We start from the raw sequence: 19,697 nt of genomic DNA, 5'->3' as shown, positions 1-19,697 counted from the left end.
CATAGCAGGGGTTGTAGGTAAATTGGGTGTAAATTTGGCAGCACAGACCCATGGCCCAGGATGGCCTGTACCATGTTGTTATGTGTACATTTAAAAAAAATTAAATTTTAAACAAATTTTTAAAAATTCTGGGCAGTCAAACTTCCCATCCTTGGTTTGTGGAAACCTGAAATTCTTTTCTGCTGAAAAACTGCTGTCCATTTTATTCTTGAGCTTTGGTTCAGTTTAACCTATTTTTCTGCTGGTACTACATGACTCACCTTATCTGTGACTTGAACAACATCTCTCCTTGAAGATTCTGCCATGAGAGAGCTCTGCACACTTTCAGTGATTCATGCTTAATCGCGTGAAGACCTCTTACAATCAGTCACGATTCTGAAGTGAGTGGAGAAATCTTTCGATGATTTGTAAATAGGAACAGGATATCTACCCGGCCCTGTTTCCAACCAAAATCACCCACACCAGAAGCTACTGTCAAGTTCAAAAAAGTAAACCTGACTTTAGGAAAGGGTTACGGGTGGAAGGTTGGGATAGATTAGATTGTTGTGAAGTAGGTTTACATAGGTTGGCCTGCACTCTGCTGTTCCATGTTCAATCAATGTGATTAAATAGGACCAAAAAACCAAATAATCAAAGAATCCTCATATAGCAATTTACATCATTTTATTGAAAACAATTTAAAAAAAGATCTTCCTGAAGCTTTATCATGTAAGACTTTTCAATTAAAAATCAAAACAGAAAATGCTAGAAACACTTGCTTTTAATCACAGAACTATTCCCTGAACAAACTTGGGGTGGGGGGGTGGGGGGGCTAATCTTTAAATATTCTGTACATTCCAGAAGGATAAGGATAAGCATGGACACCCTGAACAGACAGCCCAAGGGAATGTAAAAACAAAGCTTCCTCCTGCACGCCCATCACCAACCCAAGCAAAACAGGATTTATTACAATTCAACAGAGCAATGTTAGCCCCTGCACATGAATCCGTCTCCTTAGTTTGACGACCCACAAATTGTTTTTTGCGCTGCCATGCTCTGCATCACGTATAAAGATCTGCAGATGGTGAAGTGCCAGGATTTCTCACAATCCCCCATCAACCCCTGAAACACTAATTCGCAAATAGGATTCGATGCCAAACTCCCAATGGAACGAGTTGTGTAGTCATACGTTACCAAGGATAGTTTTGGTGACACAATGTCCAGTCTACCAGCTGTGCTAGTGAATGCACTATGGCGTATTGTTTGCTCATCAACTTACATCTTCAGTATGATGGAACCAATCCATCTTCTGCATTACAAAAAATTTTTAAAAAGTTTAAAAATATTTACATCTTAGTTTTACAATTTCCTGCTTGACTCTGTTTTTAGATGTGTAGGGTGGGCTCTAGCCACATCTTCACAGACCTTTTCTCCATCTCAATTCTCATCCATTTCTGCTAGTCATCACTTTTATTTTGGTAGCTGTGTGGACAAGTTGTGTTTGTTTCGACATCCCCGCTAAACAGCCTATCTCCCTCTGGTGGGAGCCATCTGCTCATACACAGGGTTCACATTCGTTTTCTTTGTTTTGCTCTGCAAGAATAGACACACATTTGCAGAATTATTATTGTGATACATGTAGTAACTAATTCAGAGAAAACAATGATTTTCATTAATGTAGCATCTTCAGATGAGGAGAGGTGGCGCAAAGGAATTAGGGCATGTACAAAGAACCAGATCTTGTAGGTTACAGCGAGAGGGAAGAGCAGATCACAAAGCAATCTGGAAACATCAATGTGAAACATTAGACCAGGAGCTAGAAAATACAGAAGGATTTTTTTTTTGCACTGCCAATAAATAGTAATTCTGCCTCGGCTGCAAAGAAAAGGGTCGTATGTGTACTCTGATAATAAATCTGAATGCGATTTGATTTAAAGCAACAGAGTTTTGGAAAAATGGGGTGTCCTTGGGATAGAGGATGGATAGGTGGAAGTGGAGAACAGGTGTAGTGTTCAACAGTGGGTGAGGAGCACATGATGCTGGAACAATACACTCACTGTGGCATCCCAGAGCCTGTCACTGGGGTACCCCTCTCCACAGCTTCCAGACAATGTGGACCCAAAGCAAATTAAAATCTGGTCAGCAGAGAGTTCTGAAAATACTCAACAAAGTCCTGAAACATTATCTCTGTTCCTTTCTTAGCTGATACTGCCTGAACAGTTAGACCATAAGATGATAAGACCAGAAGACATAGGAGCAGAAATAGGCCATTCAATCTATTGAGTCCGCTCCACCATTTAATCATGAGCGGATCCATTTTCCCACTCAGCCCCACTGCCCGGCCTTTACCCCGTAACCCTTGATGCCCTGGCTAATCAAGAATCTATTAATTTCTTCCTCAAATACATCCAATGATCTGGCCTCCAAAGCCACTTGTGGCAACAAATTCCACAGATTTACCATCCTCTGGTTGAGGAAATTCCTCTGCCTTTCTGTTCTAAGTGGACACCCTTTAATCCTGAAGTTGTGCCTCTTGTCCTAGACTCTCCCACCATGGGGAAACAATTTTTCTACATCTACTCTGTCCACACCTTTCAACATGAAAAATGCTTCAATAAAATCCCCTCTCATTCTCCTATATTCCAATGAGTGCAGGCCAAGAGCTGTCAAACGCTCCTTTCATGATAACCCTTTCATTCGCAGAATCATCCTTGTGAACACTACAAATCCACTCCAATGTCAACATATCCTTTCTTAAATGAAGAGCTCAAAACTACTCACAATTCTCCAGGTGAGATCTCACCAGTGCCTGATAAAGCCTCAACATCACATCTTATATTCTATTCCTCTTGAAATAAAATGCCAGCGTTGCTTTTGCCTTCTTCACAACCGACTCAACCTGAAAGTTTACCTTCAGGCTATCCAGCACAAGGACTCCCAGGTCCCTTTGCATCTGGGTATTTTCAATTTTCTCCCCATTTAGAAAATAGTCTGCTTGTTTCTGCTTGATCATACACTTTCCAAAATTATATTTCATTTGGCACTTCTCTCCTTATTCCAAATCTTTCTGCAGCCTCCCTGCTTCCTCAACCCTACCTGCTCCTCCACCTACCTTCACATCATCTGCAAACTTGGCCACAAAGCCATTCATTTCATAATTCAAATAATTACTATTCAACATAAAAAGAAGTGGCCCCATCGCTGACTCTTGTGGAACACCACAACCAACCAGAATATGATCCCTGGATTCTGTCAATCAGCTGGTATGTTTTCTGTTATAACATGGACTCTTATCTTGTTAAGTAGCCTCATGTGTGGCACCTTGTACATAGGTTCCTCAACTTATCTCTGCTTATATCACATTAATGTTTTCTTTGTTACTTACTTTAATTATCAGAACAAATATGTAGGCCACACTGAGCAGAAGAAGGAAGCCCAGAATTCCCACGACCAGAATGAATAAAAACAGAGGACCTGAAATACAAGAAAACCATCATGGATTGTGTACACATTGGATATTGCCCTTCGCCATAGTTGTGTCAGTGAAATCAAGGCAAAAGGACTCTGATCCCTGCTCCACCTTTTCAAAAAACCTTGATTCCTCTCAAGGCCAGGTTCCCAACACATGCCCAGTCATTCTCAAAGTGAGCAGAATTCCACCTGCATTACCTGAAACGATTTATGAGAAGAGAGAGAGGAAACTCTCCCTTCAAGTTTAAAAATCCAGAGCAACTTTAGCAATAGAGCCAAGCATCAGAAACCATTTTCTCAGATGATGTATGGTGTAAATTAGAAACTCTTGTCAGAAATAATGATCAATTCTGGGACAACGACATTGTATAGACTGAAGTTCGGAGTGTGGGCATCCAGATTTGGGGATTAAAGAGCCAAATGGAGTTCTGATTGGGGTGGCACAGTTGGCGTAGGTATGAGCGCAATGCTGTTACAGTGCCAACGATCAGGATTGGGGTTTGAATTTCGCACTGTCTGTAAGGAGTTTGTACATTCTCCCCGTATCTGCGTGAGTTTTCCTTGGGTGCTCTGGTTTCCTCCCACCCTTCAAAGCGCACTGGGGGTGTAGATTAATTGGGTGTAAATTGGGTGGCACGGACTTGTGGGTCAAAATGGCCTGTTACTGCGCTGTATGTCTAAACTTTAAAAAAAATAAATTTGAAAAATTATAACTTAATCGAGTAACAAATTAAAGAGTCATTTTCATTTTTGTGTTTTTCTTTTTTTTCTATCCTGTGAAGTTTTTCGACGTATGTTCACTGTTTTGGGAAATGTGGCAGTGAACTTGAACATTTCAAGGGGCAGCCCAGTTAGTGTAGTGGTTAACGCAACACTGATACAGTGCCAGTGACTGGGGTTCGAATCAGGCGCTGTCTGTAAGGAATTTGAATGCTCTCCCTGTGTCTGTATGGGGTTCCTCATGTTTTCTCCCACCATTCAAAATGTACCGGGGTTGTAGGTCTAATGGGTGTAATTGGGTGGCACAAGCTCGTGGGCCAGAAGGGCCTGTTACCATGCTATATGTCTAAATTTAAAATTCCACCAAACAGCAATTCGAATCTGGCAAAATAATCTGCCAAGTGATATTGAATGAGGAATAAATGGGAGGGATAGATGAGATAAACCAGAGAGTCTTTTGTTCAGAGTTGGGAAATTGGTAACCTGAGAATCCCAAGGTGAGTTTTTTCACACAGAGGCTGGTGAGTGTGTGGAACAGGCTGGAAGAGGCGGTTGAGACAGTACTATTGCAACGTTTAAGAAACATTTTGACAGATCCATGAATAGGATGGGTTTAGTGGGATATGGCCAAATGTGGATGGGGACGCTAGTGTGGGAGGGACATTTTAGTTAGCATGGTCAAATTGGGCCAAACAGCCTATTTCCACACTAGGTGGACTCTGACTCTACCATTTTCTAAAGTTGCTGACCCATGGGATCTTTTTGTGAACTTCACAATGTTTCATCCAAGAAGAGGCACTTTCAATTGTGTGAACTCAGGAGCACCAACCTGAAATGTATTACTTCAAGTCCCTAGGATTGGCTTCAGGTCACAACCTGCTGCCATTTGGCAGAATCATCTCAATGTTACATCTGGAAAACTGGAGATGTGAGTTGATTTATTGGCCCCTGGACACTTGGAAAGTGGCAAAAGCTTCACAGTAAAAATTAGAGTTAAGAGTAAAGTCATCAGGAAATCAAGTGTGAATAAAGAGTTTTGCCTGTTTGTCTCAAGAGGGAGCAGCCAATTCATTTTGTGCCTCTTTGGAATGGGATTCTCACTGAGAGGTGCCCGGTAGACAAAAATGGAAGTATATCAGGTATATTACATTTTTAATCTTATTACATGACAATAAAAGAAACCTTTGAACTTCAAATGATATGAACTGATAAAGCAAAACAAAGTTATTATTCAAATGATTTCTCAGGAGGAATGACTCTAGAAATAAGTCTTTAAGGGGAAGCTACAGTGAAGGGTCAAAATTAATTTTAATTATTATTTCTCAACCAACTGTTTTTTAGATAGATGGCTCTGCATTTCTTGCAACCTCAAAACACTGGCCTGCAGGGACTACATTCTCAAACTAATAATTTGTGGCAGTGTCCATCACCATAAGCCTAACTAGTGACCTATTGTGGACGCACATCTCCTCACTTGTCAGGAAGGTGCAACAGCGACTGCACTTCCTGAGAAGACGGAAGCGGGCAAGGCTACCGGCCACCATTTTGTCAACCTTCTATAGGAGCTCTATCGAGAGCGTCCTGGCTGGCTGCATCACAGTGTGGTAGGTTGATGCAGAGAAATGGATCGGAGGTCAATCGACAGGATCATAAGAGTGGTAGAGAGGATCACTGGGATTTCCCCCTCCCCCCCCAAATGACATGATCTACCGGGATCATTGTCTGAAGAGGGTGTGCAAAATTATTGAAAAACCCTTATACCTTGCACACATCTCTTTTGGCTGCTCCAGTGGGGAAAGAGATACAGGAGTATCAGAGCCAGGAGCACCAGACTGAGGAACAGTTTCCCCCCCCCACCACCCTCACCACGGGAGTGAGAATGCTGAACAACCAAAGGATCAGTTCACGCTAATCATATGACACTCTCTTATTTACGAAACAATAGTTACTTGAATACTTGTCCTGCTTATGTATGGTTTGTCTGAATGTATGTGTGTTATGTCTGGTTGTGTATCTGTGTGTTTTGCACTGGGGACCGGAGAACGTTGGGGTGTACTTGTGCACCAGACAGCCAGTGTGAGGAAGGGCCAAACCTCACACCTTCCATGCACTGAAACTGGGGATCTTTGTTGGAGTAGAGCAGAACAATATTCTCCATCTCATTCTGCTGCGCTTGGCCTTTGATTTATTTTACCCAGTGCCTTAAATGGAATGTTCGTGTGCCATGGCCAAACAAGCTGGGACGTGGCAGCGAGGTCCTTGGGTCATAGGTTTTATATCGGAGTGACCTTCTCCTACGCAGGTTGGTTAACCGGGCTGAAGAGGCCTGCCTCCCCTTTTAGGTCAAACCATTTCTGGAGATCAACGACCGCTGTCCCCAGTTATGGAGTGGTGCGCCCTGGAATCGGCCTGCGTGCGTTTACTCCTGCCGCAGCCGAGTAAAGGGGATGTAGCATTGGTTGAGGATCAGAAAGAAAAGTTCTAGTAGAAAATTTTTTTTAAGACTGGAGGGAACTCTGCAATGGAGTTCACAGTTGTTAGTGTTTAGACTATTGGTTTTTGAGGTGTGTATTAAACTCTGAAATACACTAAACAGTTCTCATTGACCGCTCCCGGCCCAGGGCTCGGCTGCCAACGGTCGGGCTGTGCGGGCTGCCGGGGTTTGCCTGGCGACGGCGGCCTGTGTTCGATGCTCGGGCAGCGGTGCGGGCAGGCCCGGTCTCGGTGGCTGTCTCTCCCCGCGATGCGGCCTTTCCGAACCCTTCTCCATTGACAACGAACGGCGTGAAGCAAGGCTGTGTCCTCGCACCAACCCTCTTTACTATCTTCTTCAGCATGATGCTGAAACAAGACATGAAAGACCTCAACAATGAAGACAGTGTTTACATCCGGTACCGCATGGATGGCAGTCTCTTCGATCTGAGGCGCCTGCAAGCTCACACCAAGACACAAGAGCAACTTGTCCATGAACTACTCTTTGCAGACAATGCCGCTTTAGTTGCCCATTCAAAGCCAGCTCTCCAGTGCATGACGTCCTGTTTTGCGAAAACTGCCAAAATGTTTGGCCTGCAAGTCAGCCTGAAGAAAACTGAGGTCCTCCATCACCAGCCCCCCCACATCTCCATCGGGCATACAGAACTCAAAACGGTCAACCAGTTTACCTACCTCGGCTGCACCATTTCATCTGATGCAAGGATCGACAAAGAGATAGACAACAGACTCGCCAAGGCAAATAGCACCTTTGGAACACTACACAAAAGAGTCTGGAAAAACAACCACCTGAAGAAACACACAAAGATCAGTGTGAACAGAGCCGTTGTCATACCCACGCTCCTGTTCGGCTCTGAATCATGGGTCCTCTATCGGCATCACCTACGGCTCCTAGAACGCTTCCATCAGCGCTGTCTCCACTCCATCCTCAAAATTCATTGGAGTGACTTCATCACCAACATCGAAGTACTCAAGCTGGCAGAGTCCGTAAGCATCGAATCCATGCTGCTGAAGACCCAGCTGCGCTGGGTGGGTCACGTCTCCAGAATGGAGGACCATGCCTTCCCAAGATCGTGTTATATGGCTAGCTCTGCACTGGCCACCGAGACAGAGGTGCACCAAAGAAGAGGTACAAGGACTGCTTAAAGAAATCTCTTGGTGCCTGCCACATTGACCACCGCCAGTGGGCTGATATCACTTCCAACCGTGCATCTTGGCGCCTCACAGTTCGGCGGGCAGCAACCTTCTTTGAAGAAGACCGCAGAGCCCACCTCACTGACAAAAGACAAAGGAGGAAAAACCCAACACCCAACCAACCAATTTTCCCTTGCAACCGCTGCAACCGTGCCTGCCTGTCCCACATCGGACTAGTCAGTCACCAACGAGCCTGCAGCAGACGTGGACATACCCCTCCATAAATCTTCGTCCGTGAAGCCAAGCCAAAGAAAGAAATGGAATGTGTATAGAACATTATAGCACAATACAAGCCCTTCAACCCATTATGTTGTATCAACCTACTTAAACCGAAAACATTTGCCCAATTTTGAGGAAGAAACAAATTTACCCAAAGGAGAAAGTGCTCTCACATTTCCTGTCCTCTGAGTTGATGTAGATGACTGTTCCATCTCCCACACCGCATTGATAAGGTGGGGGGTACATTTTCTCAATCTTGCAGAAATAGTTATTGACCAGTGAAGAGTTAAATCCATATATGATGACTGAAATTTTGTTTGGTAGCCATTTCATCTGACAGTGAAATAGTCCTCTTGCGTCAATGGATTGATTGGATGATATTATGGTACCAGAGCACACAGTGGTCTTGTCCTTGCCTTTGAGAATTGTTAGCTTTAGTTCAACATCATCTTCACAGTCATGTGTACAGTCCAAAGTGGGTTTCTTTGTGCTAGAAACTTCCAACAGTCCAGGCTGAGTGACCTTTAGTTCCTCTGCAAGGGAAGAAATAAAGAAATAATCACTCAGATGGATTTGTTATCTTCATTACAACCCAGTGGTGCTACAGGTAGTTCTGCTGCCTCAATTCCAGTGACCCAGCTTTGAACCTGACCTCTGGTAGGTTTGCATGTGTCCTCGGCTGCTCCAGAGTCCCCCCCACACCCCAACGACATGCTGGGAGGTTAACTAGCCTCTGGGAATGATCTCAGTGTGGATAAGCATCACTGAGAAGTTGATGGACAGATAAGAGGGAATAAGTTATAGGGAAATAAGGAGAGCAGCAATGGGACTGGTCTGTTGGGAGATGGCATATACTTGATGGTTCGAAGAGCCACATTCAGTGTACATACGTAAGTAACCCATTATTCATTTACAACAGATCATGCCATTTCTAAACCTGTCTGATTTTACCTAAGTGAACAAAGAGAAGTTGGAGGAAGTCAGTGGCCTAGACAGCATCCATGGAAAGACGTTGTCCATCAACATTTTGGGTCTAGAACCTTTATCCAGTCGACATTACTCCCCACAGATGCTGCCTGACCCATTTATTCCCTCCAGCACCTGCAATCTTGTGTTTTTGACTAATCTTTACCACCCTTGACTTGCTGTACAGTTATTACACTTAATTTGATTTTACTCCAATCATTATGAAGTACCATCAAGGGAAGATATGAACTGATCCAATCAGTTTTATGTGAACTTGGAACCAGTCTGTCAGGAAGTTCAGTGTGTGGAGTGGGGGGAGTCACAGGTACTTGGGGACAAGGTCCCAAAGGGCTTTTGCCTGGGCATGAAGTTGGCACTCTGTTTTGACCACCACCATCCAGGTGTGTTGAGTAGGATATAGTGTCTTCCCTTTGTGAAAGCACAAGTGAAAAGGAGGACATCGGCAGGGCTGGAGATCTTTGATATTGGCAGGGAGCCTGGTGTCTTCTTTGGAACAGTGAGATGATATGAGGCCTAAATGGGTTTATCCTGTTCACTCCAACATGTCTGTCCATGACCTCATGCACTGCCAAACCGAAACCATTTGCAAATTGGAGGAACAACACCTTATATTCATTCTGGGCACCCTCCAGCCGGATGGCATTAACATTGACCTCTCCAGTTTCTGATCACCCTATAAGAACTGATTTACCCAGTTTACAAACAAAGAATACAGTCACTTGTTTCTTTCAGCACCCAAAGGAGTAAACATTTATTCTCTTCAGACACAACATTGCATTCTTCAACTCCACAAACACCACCCACCCAAACTCCTCTGACCTTCTCTTTGGCTCTCTACCACTGGTGATTCTGACACTCTCACTCTCCTCCTCCTGCGTCTGAGATCCATCACTCGTTTATTTACGTTTAACACATCCGTGCGTGCATGCTATTACTTACGCGCATCCTTTTGCTTACATCATCAGCAGTGAATGGCACCACTCCCAAAGGTAAGTACGCAACCACAAGAACCCCCTTCCCCCATGTCTCTATCTTTTCCCTATCCCTCTGTCTCCTTTCCCCCAACTCCCCACCCTCTTCATTCTCATACCCCCCCACTAAGGTTTTCTCTCTTCTGACCTCCCATCTACATCTCCCTCTTACCCATGAGCCTTCACTCCTCCCCCTTCCTCTTCCTCCCTCCTCTCTTCCATCCCAAGTACTTGTTTTTGCTTATATCTTGACAAAGGGCCCAGGCTCGAAACATTGGTTCCCCTTTGCTTCCTTCAGTATGCGTGACCTGCTGAGTTTCTGCAGCATGTCTGTGTATTTCATCTGCAGACTTTCTTGTTTAAAATCCTGTTCACCCAGATCTCCTTATCCAGCAGATCAATAAGTGGTCTGGGGAATGGGAGTGGGGCAAAGACAGAACCATTTGAGAAGAGATAGTTTGGCAGTGTAGAGTTTGAAAGTCCTAGTGCTTGAGGCAGAAGCTGCTGTGGGGAAAATTTAATGGGATCAGTGTAAACAGTTGGTGTGTCCTTCTAATGTGATTTCTATTCTTCATTTAACACTTTAAAGAGTTTATTTCTGAGTCTTGATGCCCAAAGCAGTAGTGAGGTGTTGAGAACCCACAGAAGCTTGGAAGCTTCAACCACTACCCTTTGGTTCAGAGATGCCCTCCAAATGCTTGCTGTCAGACCCCTCAGATTGATCAGGCAGGCTGGCTCCCAAGTGAATCCAGGTCAGCAAGTGGGCACATTCACGGCACAATCAGTGACCTGTGTAGTGAAGGTACTGGTGTGTCGGGAGCAAGGGTGGGGGTTGGTGATGTGTGTGTGTGCCTCTGCAGTGTTGCTCATTCTACATCATATTAGCAACAGGGTTTCAACCGCAGCTCATTATTATACGATGCGCCTACAATCACTCCCACAGTGAGTGAAAATTATTTGTGAAAAACTGCAGATGCGGGAAAGAAAGAAAGATGCAAAATGCAGCATGTGTGAGAATAGAAATTGAGCTGACAATTTAGATCTGAAGCATTGACTCAGTTTCTGGTTCCACCCTGAAAGTGGGGCACGAAGCAAACGTGATGGTCTCACACAGAGAGGGGTCCAGTGACCCTCTGCCAAAGAGATGAATGCAGGCACAAATAACAGCTAGTAGAAACAGGGAAAATGAGGGGGTGGATGCAGAGATATATTTGATCTGTAATTATTGTGCAGTATCGGAAAATGTACCACACATTTGTATATAGAAATGTCTTAAGTAGAAGTGTGATGAGGAACAGATAATCAGTTTGTCATAAATGAGTAAATTGAGGAAAAATCCCTGTTTTATTGTGAAATAACTTCACAGAATCTTTCACATTTCAAGAGAGTAAATAAGGGCTCAGCAGGGAGACAAGGCAATCCACCGAGCAGTGTGAACATGCTTCTGGATTTGGTGCACCATTCCCTGGAGTTATCCTGGAACTTACGACTTGCTGAGCCAGCAGCAAGATTGCTACACAGGCTCACTGACCACTGGCCTCGTGGGAGCAGATCACTCAGTAATGTTGGTGCCAGATAGGGATTGGATGCTGTTCCTCCTCCCCTATTCATTTCCCACTTACCACTCGACAGGGGACTAAGGGGAGGGGTTCTTCCTCAGACAGTACCACAGGTTTTTTTTGCAGGCTTCCAGGGTTTCTTGATTATGTTACCGTCAGAGCAGGGGCAATGTATATGTTTGTTTTCAAGGGAAAAGCACGTTATTGTATAAATAAGCAAAAGAATCTGAAGATAGTGTTGAGTATGTACAAATATGAATAGAATGCTAAAATGTATAAGTTAAAACATTAATGGGATAAACCAACCCATAAAATGGAATAGATTTTTGGCACACTTAAAAAAATTAAAGGAAACACACAGGAAACACACCTTACAAAATTGGAACATAATAAGTTAAAAAAGGATTGGGTGGGACAAGTCATATCCTCTTTTAATTCTAAAGTGGGGGGAGGGGGGTGGTGATGATTTTAATAAATAAAAACATTGGTGTTGATCGAAGGGCCATCCTTTGACCCGACGGGAAGATTTGTAATGCCACATTGTTTGATATATGCAGAATCCTGGACGCTCATGAACATACATGTTCCAAGTTTTGATGATGAATCCTTTATACAAAATGTATTTTTAAAAACAGTAGAGGGTAGACAAAATGCACTGATTGGAAGGAATTTTAATCTTTGCTTGGATCCAGTCCTTGATAAATTAGCAAGGAGAGTGACAAAGGCAAAAGCTGCGAAAGTTACTTTGACTTTTATGAAAGATTTAAATGATAGATGTGTGGAGACAATTACACCCCACAAGATGAGATTATTCATTCTACTCAAAGGTTCATGATTCCTATACAAGAACAGATCTGTTTTTAATGTCTGCACAATTGACAAATGGAGTGGTTGAAATGGAATATTTAACCAGACTGCTTTCTGACCACATAGCTCTGACTTTAATGATAATGAAGCCTGAGAGGCAAGAGTGTCTACAGATGGCATCTTAATCCTACACTGTTGAGAAGGACAGATTTCTGTAATTTTATCAGGGAACAAATAGAATTGTTTTGTGAAAAAAATAGACCTTCCACCAATGATAGTTTCCTAATATGGGATACATTAAAGGTTTACCTGAAAGGACAGATAATTTAAAATACCAAAAAAAAAAGAATATATGGCAGAGATCAATGGCCTTGAGAAAGAAATATTTGAATTAGAAAAATATCAGTGAATGGGTTTGAAAGAAAAATATAACACTTTGGTAAATATAAAAAAATGTAATACAATGCATTACAAACATATAGGATAGAGAAGCAGAAGTATTATGAATTGGGAGATAGTTTTGACATGGCAATTAAAGACAGAAGAGACGTCAAGGATGATAAATGAAGTTCAAACAGACCCTGACAAATTAACATATTACCAAAATGAAATCAATGATACTTTAAAACAATATTACATAACGCTATACAAATCAGATTTGATAGGGGATTTTATTGAAATGTATGAATTTCTCTTGGTGATTGAGCTGCCAAAATTTGAATATAGAGATCAGAAGGAATTAGAGAAGGAATTAGGTTCCATTGACAGATTGTATTTCTGTTTTAGTTCTCACTAGAGAAGAAATTGAAAAAAGCCCTGAATACATTACAGGCAAATAAGTCACCAGGAGAAGATGGTTTCCCACCTGAGTGACCTCTTGATGCCTCTTATTATGGAGGTAACCGGGCAGTTGAAACCAAGACTTTTCTGGAATCCTTCCAACAGCTATTATTACAGTTCTATAAAAAAAAACAGACCAGCTAAAACCATCATCTTGCAGACCCAGCTCCTTATTAAATGTAGATTACAAAATTTTGGCAAAATCACAAGCCAAAAGACTAGGGGAATACCTACCTACCTACCTAAATGGAGGATTAAGATTACTGGATTTTTAAAAAATCATTTTTTTAGGTGAGGTTCCTCTCATCCTTTTTTGAAGAAGAGAACCTCCCTCATGGATCTAATTGGGACTACATACAATGAGAGAGAGAAAATGGAGCAAAGGATTTCATTTATAAATGGAATGTCAAATTAATAACAAAAAAGCAGATAACCCCATTCTAATACATATGATTAAAATTTGGTATGAGATTTATGAAAGTATTGGAAAAAAAGTGGGGATATCACCAAAAGCACAAACATGAATTTGGGCAATAGAATTTTAAATATTTGGGATGAGAAATGAATTAAACATGTTGAAGATTGCTATGAAGAAGGGCTACTTATGTCCTTTGAGCAACTAAAACAGAAATACAATCTGTCAATGGAACCTTCTTCTGCTGTCTTCAATTGAGATCCTTTCTGCGAGAGAGACGAGGTCCCACAATGGCCCTGCCCTCAAGTAACAAAATGGAGAGGATGCTTCGATTGGGAAATTTACCTAAATACATAACCAGGATGTATTCTGCTCTCCAAGGTGAAAATGCTAAGCCAGGTCGAGGGAGAGGTGGAGTCGGATCTAGGTGTTGCAATACCAGAGGAATGCTAGTCTGGCTGGTGTGTGGACAGTTTGACATCAACGCTTAATGTGAGATATGGATTGGTTCAATATAATTTTCTACATCAACTGTAACTTACGCCACAAAAACTGCACAAATCAAAATCTCAAATGTGCTTTAGATGTGGCATCAAAATTGGAACCTTCATACATTCTTCATGTGTGAAGGTAAGACTGAAAATATCACTGAAACACTAACAAGAATAACAGGAGTGACCTTTACACACGACTCAGAACTATACCTTCTGGGCAACCTTATGGATGTGACCAATAAACTGACTAAATTTCAAATCTGTTTAGTTAAGGTGACCTTGGCTGTGGCCAAGAAGTGTATAACAATCACCTGGAAGTCCGACTTCCCCATCTTATTGCTTGATGGGCCGAGGAGATGAGTAGCTGTATACCCATGGAGAAAATTATTTACAACTTAAAAAATAAATATGACACTTTCATTAAGATGTGGCAACCATACTTAGATTATTAAGTGTTATATTTTTCTTGTAATGATGTGAAATCCCAGAAAAAAAATTAAGGAAGAAACTAGTGGTTTGATGGTACGCAAAGTTATATTCTTATATTGTATTGGTAGGTGGGGGAGGGAAAAAGGGGGATTTTTTTTTGTTTGCTCTTCATTTGTACATATTTGAAATTTATAAAAGTTTAAAGACTGTATGAATATATTTATGGAAAAAATGAACAGTAAAATATATTTTTTTAAAAACACTCCGACGGGGCGGGTTGGGGGGGGGGGGGAAGGAAGGAAGGAACGTTTGAGCTCACCCACTCATGTTATCTTTCTATGCAGCCACAGATAAAAACAACATCTGCCATAGTCAGCAAAACTTAATACAAAGGAAGCAGAGTGTTGACACCAGATGTTCACAATGGGGCCACAAAACAAAAACCGCAGATGCCAAAAAAGTACTAAACCCTCCCTAACCTGTAACCCTCCACTTTTCCTCCATCCATGCACCTAAGAGTCTCTTAAATGCCCCTAATGTTTCAGCCTCCACCCCCATCCCTGCAAGACATACCAGGCACCCACAACTCACTGCATAAAATGACTTAACTCTGATGTCTCCTCTAAACTTCCCTCCCTTCACTTTGTACACACGTCCTCTGGAGTTTACTATTCCTGTCCTGGGAAAAAGGCGCTGAATGTCCACCTTATTTATGCATCTCATAATCTTGTGGACCTCTATTAAATCTCCTCTCATCCTTCCATGTTCCAAAGAGAAAAGTCCCAGCTCTGTCAACTTTGCCTCATAAGACTTGTTTTCCAATCCAGATAACATCCTGGTAAATCTCCTCTGCACCCTCTCCATAGCTTCCACATCCTTCCTATAATGAGATGACTAGAACTGAACACAATGCTCTAAGTGTGATCATACCAGAGATTTATAAAGTTGCAACATAACCTCTCTAGTAAATGCAATCTCCCTATTAATGAAGCGCAGCATCCCATAGGCTTTCTTAACTAACCTATCAACCAGTGCAGCGACTTTGAAGGATGTATCAATTTGAACCCAAGGTCCCCCTGTTCATCCACGCTCTTAAGTAACTGATCATTAATCCTGTATTCAGCCTTCTAATTTGTCCTTCCAAAATGCATCATTTCACACTTAACTGGATTAAACCATCTGCTACTTTTCTGCCCAACTCTGCATCCTGTCTAACCTTCTCGTAAGCTTCAGCTCCATCCATACCTCCTCCAACTGTCATGTCACCTGCAAACTTACTGACATCTTTCTGCTTCTTCATCTAGATCCCAGAACAGAACCTTGCGGCACTCCACTAGTCACTGACCTCTAGGCAGAATACTTTTCTTCCACTTCTACCCTCTGATTTCTTCCTGCAAGTCAATTTTTAAAAAAAATCCACACAGCCAATGTTCCACTGATCCCATACCTCATGACTTTCTGGATGGGGGACCTTGTCAAATTCCTTACTAAAATCGTTGCAGACCACATCTACCACCCACATCAATTTCTTTTGTTAGCTCCTCAAAAAACTCAATTAGGCTCATGAGGCATGACCTTCCCTTCACAAAGCCATGCTGACTATCCTTGAGTAGACTGAACTTCTCCAAATGGTCATAGATCCGAACCTTAAGAATCCTCTTCAATAGTTTGCACTGATGTAAAACACACCAGTCTATAATTTCCAGGATTCTCCCTGTTTCCTTTTTAAAACAAGGGAATTACATTTGCCGTTCTCCAATTCTCTGGCACCTCCCCTGCAGCCAAAGAGGATCCAAATATCATAGTTCCTGCCCCAACTATCTCTTCTCTCATATCCCACAGCAGCCTGGGGTATATCACAGGGGATCTTCCTTAATCTCCACATTATCCAGCACAAAAGCCTGTTCTATTCCGACCTCACCCTGATCCAGGTCCTTTTCTCTTGTGAATACTGTAACAAAGTATTCATTTAGGCCCCCCCTCCAAACCTCCTCCGCCTCCAGGCACATGCTGCCTCCTTTATCCTTTAGCAGCCCCACCTTCATTCTTGTCACCCTTCTATTCTTCATATATGCATGTTTACAACAAATGTTACACTGCAAAAAAATGCTCCATTCTCTGTCCAGTGCCTAGTTATTTAAATAAGGTCTTTTTTAGATTCTGATCTCTGTCTGTCCTATTTAAAGTGGGGTTAAACAGTTAGGTATTGACATAAACATTAGACAGCAAAAAAAAACCCATCCAGCTGGAAGAACTCAGCTAGTCAAACAGTAACTGTGGAGGGAAGTAGAGAGTTAAAGTTTCAGGTCAATACCCTGCATCGAGTCTGCTGGTTTTCCCTTAGATCAGATGCTCCATATTGAAAATAAAGTTCAGTTTAGTGTGATGCTCAGACTGCTGGAACAAAATCCATGGGTTAAAATCAGCACCTGATGGTTAACAATGAGAGGACCATAGAACACTACAGAGCAGAAACAAGCCCTTTGGCCCATCTAGTCTGTGCTGAACATCAGGGTCATGGTCTGGCAAACTGCAAAAGAAGCAAATGGAATTTAACCCACTGAGGTGCAAGCTAATGTTTTTGTGAAACACAAGTCAAGGAATGAATAGTAAACAGGCAGATATTGAGCAATATGAACAGATGTATATAACCACATGGAAGATCATTCAGTCCATCAGGTTCATGCTAGCTCTCAGACAAGTAATTCTATTCGTTCCATAACCCCAGTTCTAGTTCCCTGTATGTCTGCAATTCACCCTCTACCTCTAATGCCCATCAACATTCCTTTGATAGCTTTTGCCATTAACCTATACATAGGAGCAATTTATAGTGGTCATATTACCTACCAATCTGTACGTCTTTGGGATATTGGAATGAAGATAACAGAGAAAATGTGAAAACTGCGCAAACTATCAAGACCCTTCATGGACATTGGCAGGTGAACCAGCAGCAGTATCTGGTAGTCCATATAGTTAACCTTGAAATGTGTGTCCACTGACCCTTAAAGATAACAGGCTAATAAAGTGTGTAAAAAGGGTGTATAGGATGCTCTCCTTTATTAGCTAAAGAGTAGTATTAATGAGTGGGAGGTAATGCTACAATTATATGCAATGCACATTAGGGGTTAGCTTCAGTATCATGGCCATCAAGTTGCAGGAAAGGTATGATTACATTGGAAAGGGCACAGATAGGAGCCATATGGAGAGATCAACAGGACATGTAAAACAGGGGAAGCGAAGCAAATATTTAATTAAGGTGTATAAAATTATGAGAGACCTGGATATTTGGAAAAAACTAAAACCTCTTTAGAAGAGAGTTCAAAAATTAGGGTTTAGTGGGGAGATCAGGAAAACCTATTCGTGGGATCCACCCCATTACCTGAAAGGGTGCTAGAGCCAGAAACTCCTTCAGACAGCGCAGTCACACTGGGTCAATGGTCCCCTTTCATGTGACACGTTTCCCTTGATTCCCATCTCGCCCTACGCTCTGGGTCAATCACTCAGCTCGCCAGTGAAGGTCATTCGTACAAAGGAACGGCTCGTCCTCGTAATTACACTTTGCTGTCTGCATTAACTGAAATTGGGAACCATCTCCCCACATCCATCCTACATTCCACAGTTTTGGGTGACCGACGTCTGGATGAGATGTCGGGGAATGTAAGAAAAATCCCTCGGCTCCCACAAACATCACCTCTCGGATGTCGCGGCACTGAAAGGAAAGACTAATTCACAGGTGGTGGACGGATTTATTGCCTTATGCCGACTCTCCCCTAAACTGCGAGGGTCGGAGGTTGTCTAAGGCTGACACATTTCCCACGCGGAGCAGATTGTAATCATTGTGAAGCTGGACGCTCCCCTGTTATCTTAAAAAAAGTCAGCGCGATATTCAGCATGGAAACAGCTCCTTCACTCACCGAATTTATCTGCAGAAAGTCGGTAGTTGTCCAGGACCTGCTCCAATGTCATGAGAGTACTTACCCCCATCATGTCCCCAGGCAGCGCCTTCCAGTCTGCAAGATCCCTCCATGTGGAAAATCCTTCCCGCACACCCTCAACCCAGGTCTTTATTTTGGACTCGCGGCTTCGCCAGGACATCATTCGATATCCTGTGACATTTACATCCGTCAACCGCTTCCACTGTGGGATAAGCCGACCCAGCGCCCACCTCAGTTGGCGAAGCGGTGAGCGCAACGTTGTTACCACGCCAGTGACCGGCGTTTCCCCGTGGGTGTAGGTTAATTGTGTAAATTGGACGGCATGGACTCGTGAGTCGAAATGTCCTATTACCGTGCGATAGGTCTAATTTCAACAAAAATCTCTCCTACCCTACCCCCAACCCACTCTAACGCCTTCGATGTGGTCCCATCTCTATGAACCTGGTCCACATCCATGCACGTTTCCTCTGCTGCCTTCCCCAACGCACTGGACCAATTGTTACCCATTCCATTTGACAGGTCACCGTATCACCGGGTTTCCAGTCCACGGCGAGACTGACTCGCTGCACGGACACGGCAAAGACGGGAATTTTGAACGGACACAGATTGGAAACAGTGTGGCAGGTCCATGGATGGGGAGGAAGGGGGAGTGAGTGTGTGTGAGAGAGAGACTTTCACTTTCTCCTGCAACAAGCACTTTGTTTAGTTTTTGGACCGGGTGGCTCTGACCAACAGAATGGGGTCCTCGCCATCACACCGCCCGCTCCTCGGTTTGGAGACGGAGACAGGACAAACGCCGCGTCCACACGTTCTCCACATCAGACACACCATCAGGCAACCAAGGTGTCCAGGAGACAAAACATCACAGGATCTTCTTACCAGTCAGGTTCCCGGCAGCGTGCACCCACAGGAAAACCAGGATTAGACGGCAGAACGGCTCCATCGTCTAAAGATGGAGTTCCTGCTCGCTCTTGCCTCAAATGGAACTCAATACTGCTGAGTCTATGGTTTAATAAGGAGGGCGTTAAAGGATGTTGTCTGCGTTAAATTTCGGAAATTACAGCCTGCAAAGGAAGCATTGATGCTGAGGCTTTCATTTCCCGTTCTCACTCATGCACCCCTCGCATATTGCGTAAAGATGTGGTGATCAGGGGAAATTCCTGGGCTAGGGTACAAGAGATGCCACT

At 43.1% G+C, this 19,697-nt stretch overlaps 1 protein-coding gene across 4 annotated transcripts; it reads right to left on the bottom strand.

Moving 5' to 3' along the window:
* Positions 1 to 646: 646 nt before the first annotated feature.
* Positions 647 to 19,518, bottom strand: LOC138761601 (cytotoxic T-lymphocyte protein 4-like). Of its 4 annotated transcripts, none has more exons than XM_069933990.1 (4): positions 19,390 to 19,518; positions 8,247 to 8,606; positions 3,365 to 3,453; positions 647 to 1,572 (listed from the first exon to the last, which is right to left on the bottom strand). In XM_069933990.1, the coding sequence occupies exons 1-4, from the start codon at positions 19,451 to 19,453 to the stop codon at positions 1,507 to 1,509; spliced, it is 579 nt and encodes a 192-aa protein (XP_069790091.1). In that variant the 5' UTR covers positions 19,454 to 19,518; the 3' UTR covers positions 647 to 1,506. The 4 variants fall into 4 exon arrangements, with proteins under 4 accessions (XP_069790091.1, XP_069790090.1, XP_069790089.1 ...); XM_069933989.1 differs by lacking the exon at positions 19,390 to 19,518 and adding an exon at positions 18,490 to 18,685 and having other exon boundaries at positions 8,225 to 8,606; XM_069933988.1 differs by lacking the exon at positions 19,390 to 19,518 and adding an exon at positions 18,490 to 18,685.
* Between the last annotated feature and the right edge of the window lie 179 nt (positions 19,519 to 19,697).

Source organism: Narcine bancroftii, chromosome 4 (genome assembly GCF_036971445.1).
Source record: "Narcine bancroftii isolate sNarBan1 chromosome 4, sNarBan1.hap1, whole genome shotgun sequence".
Taxonomy (NCBI): Eukaryota; Metazoa; Chordata; class Chondrichthyes; order Torpediniformes; family Narcinidae; genus Narcine; species Narcine bancroftii.
The sequence above is the reverse complement of the archived record's forward strand: the minus strand, read 5'-3'. Positions and strand labels throughout refer to the sequence as shown.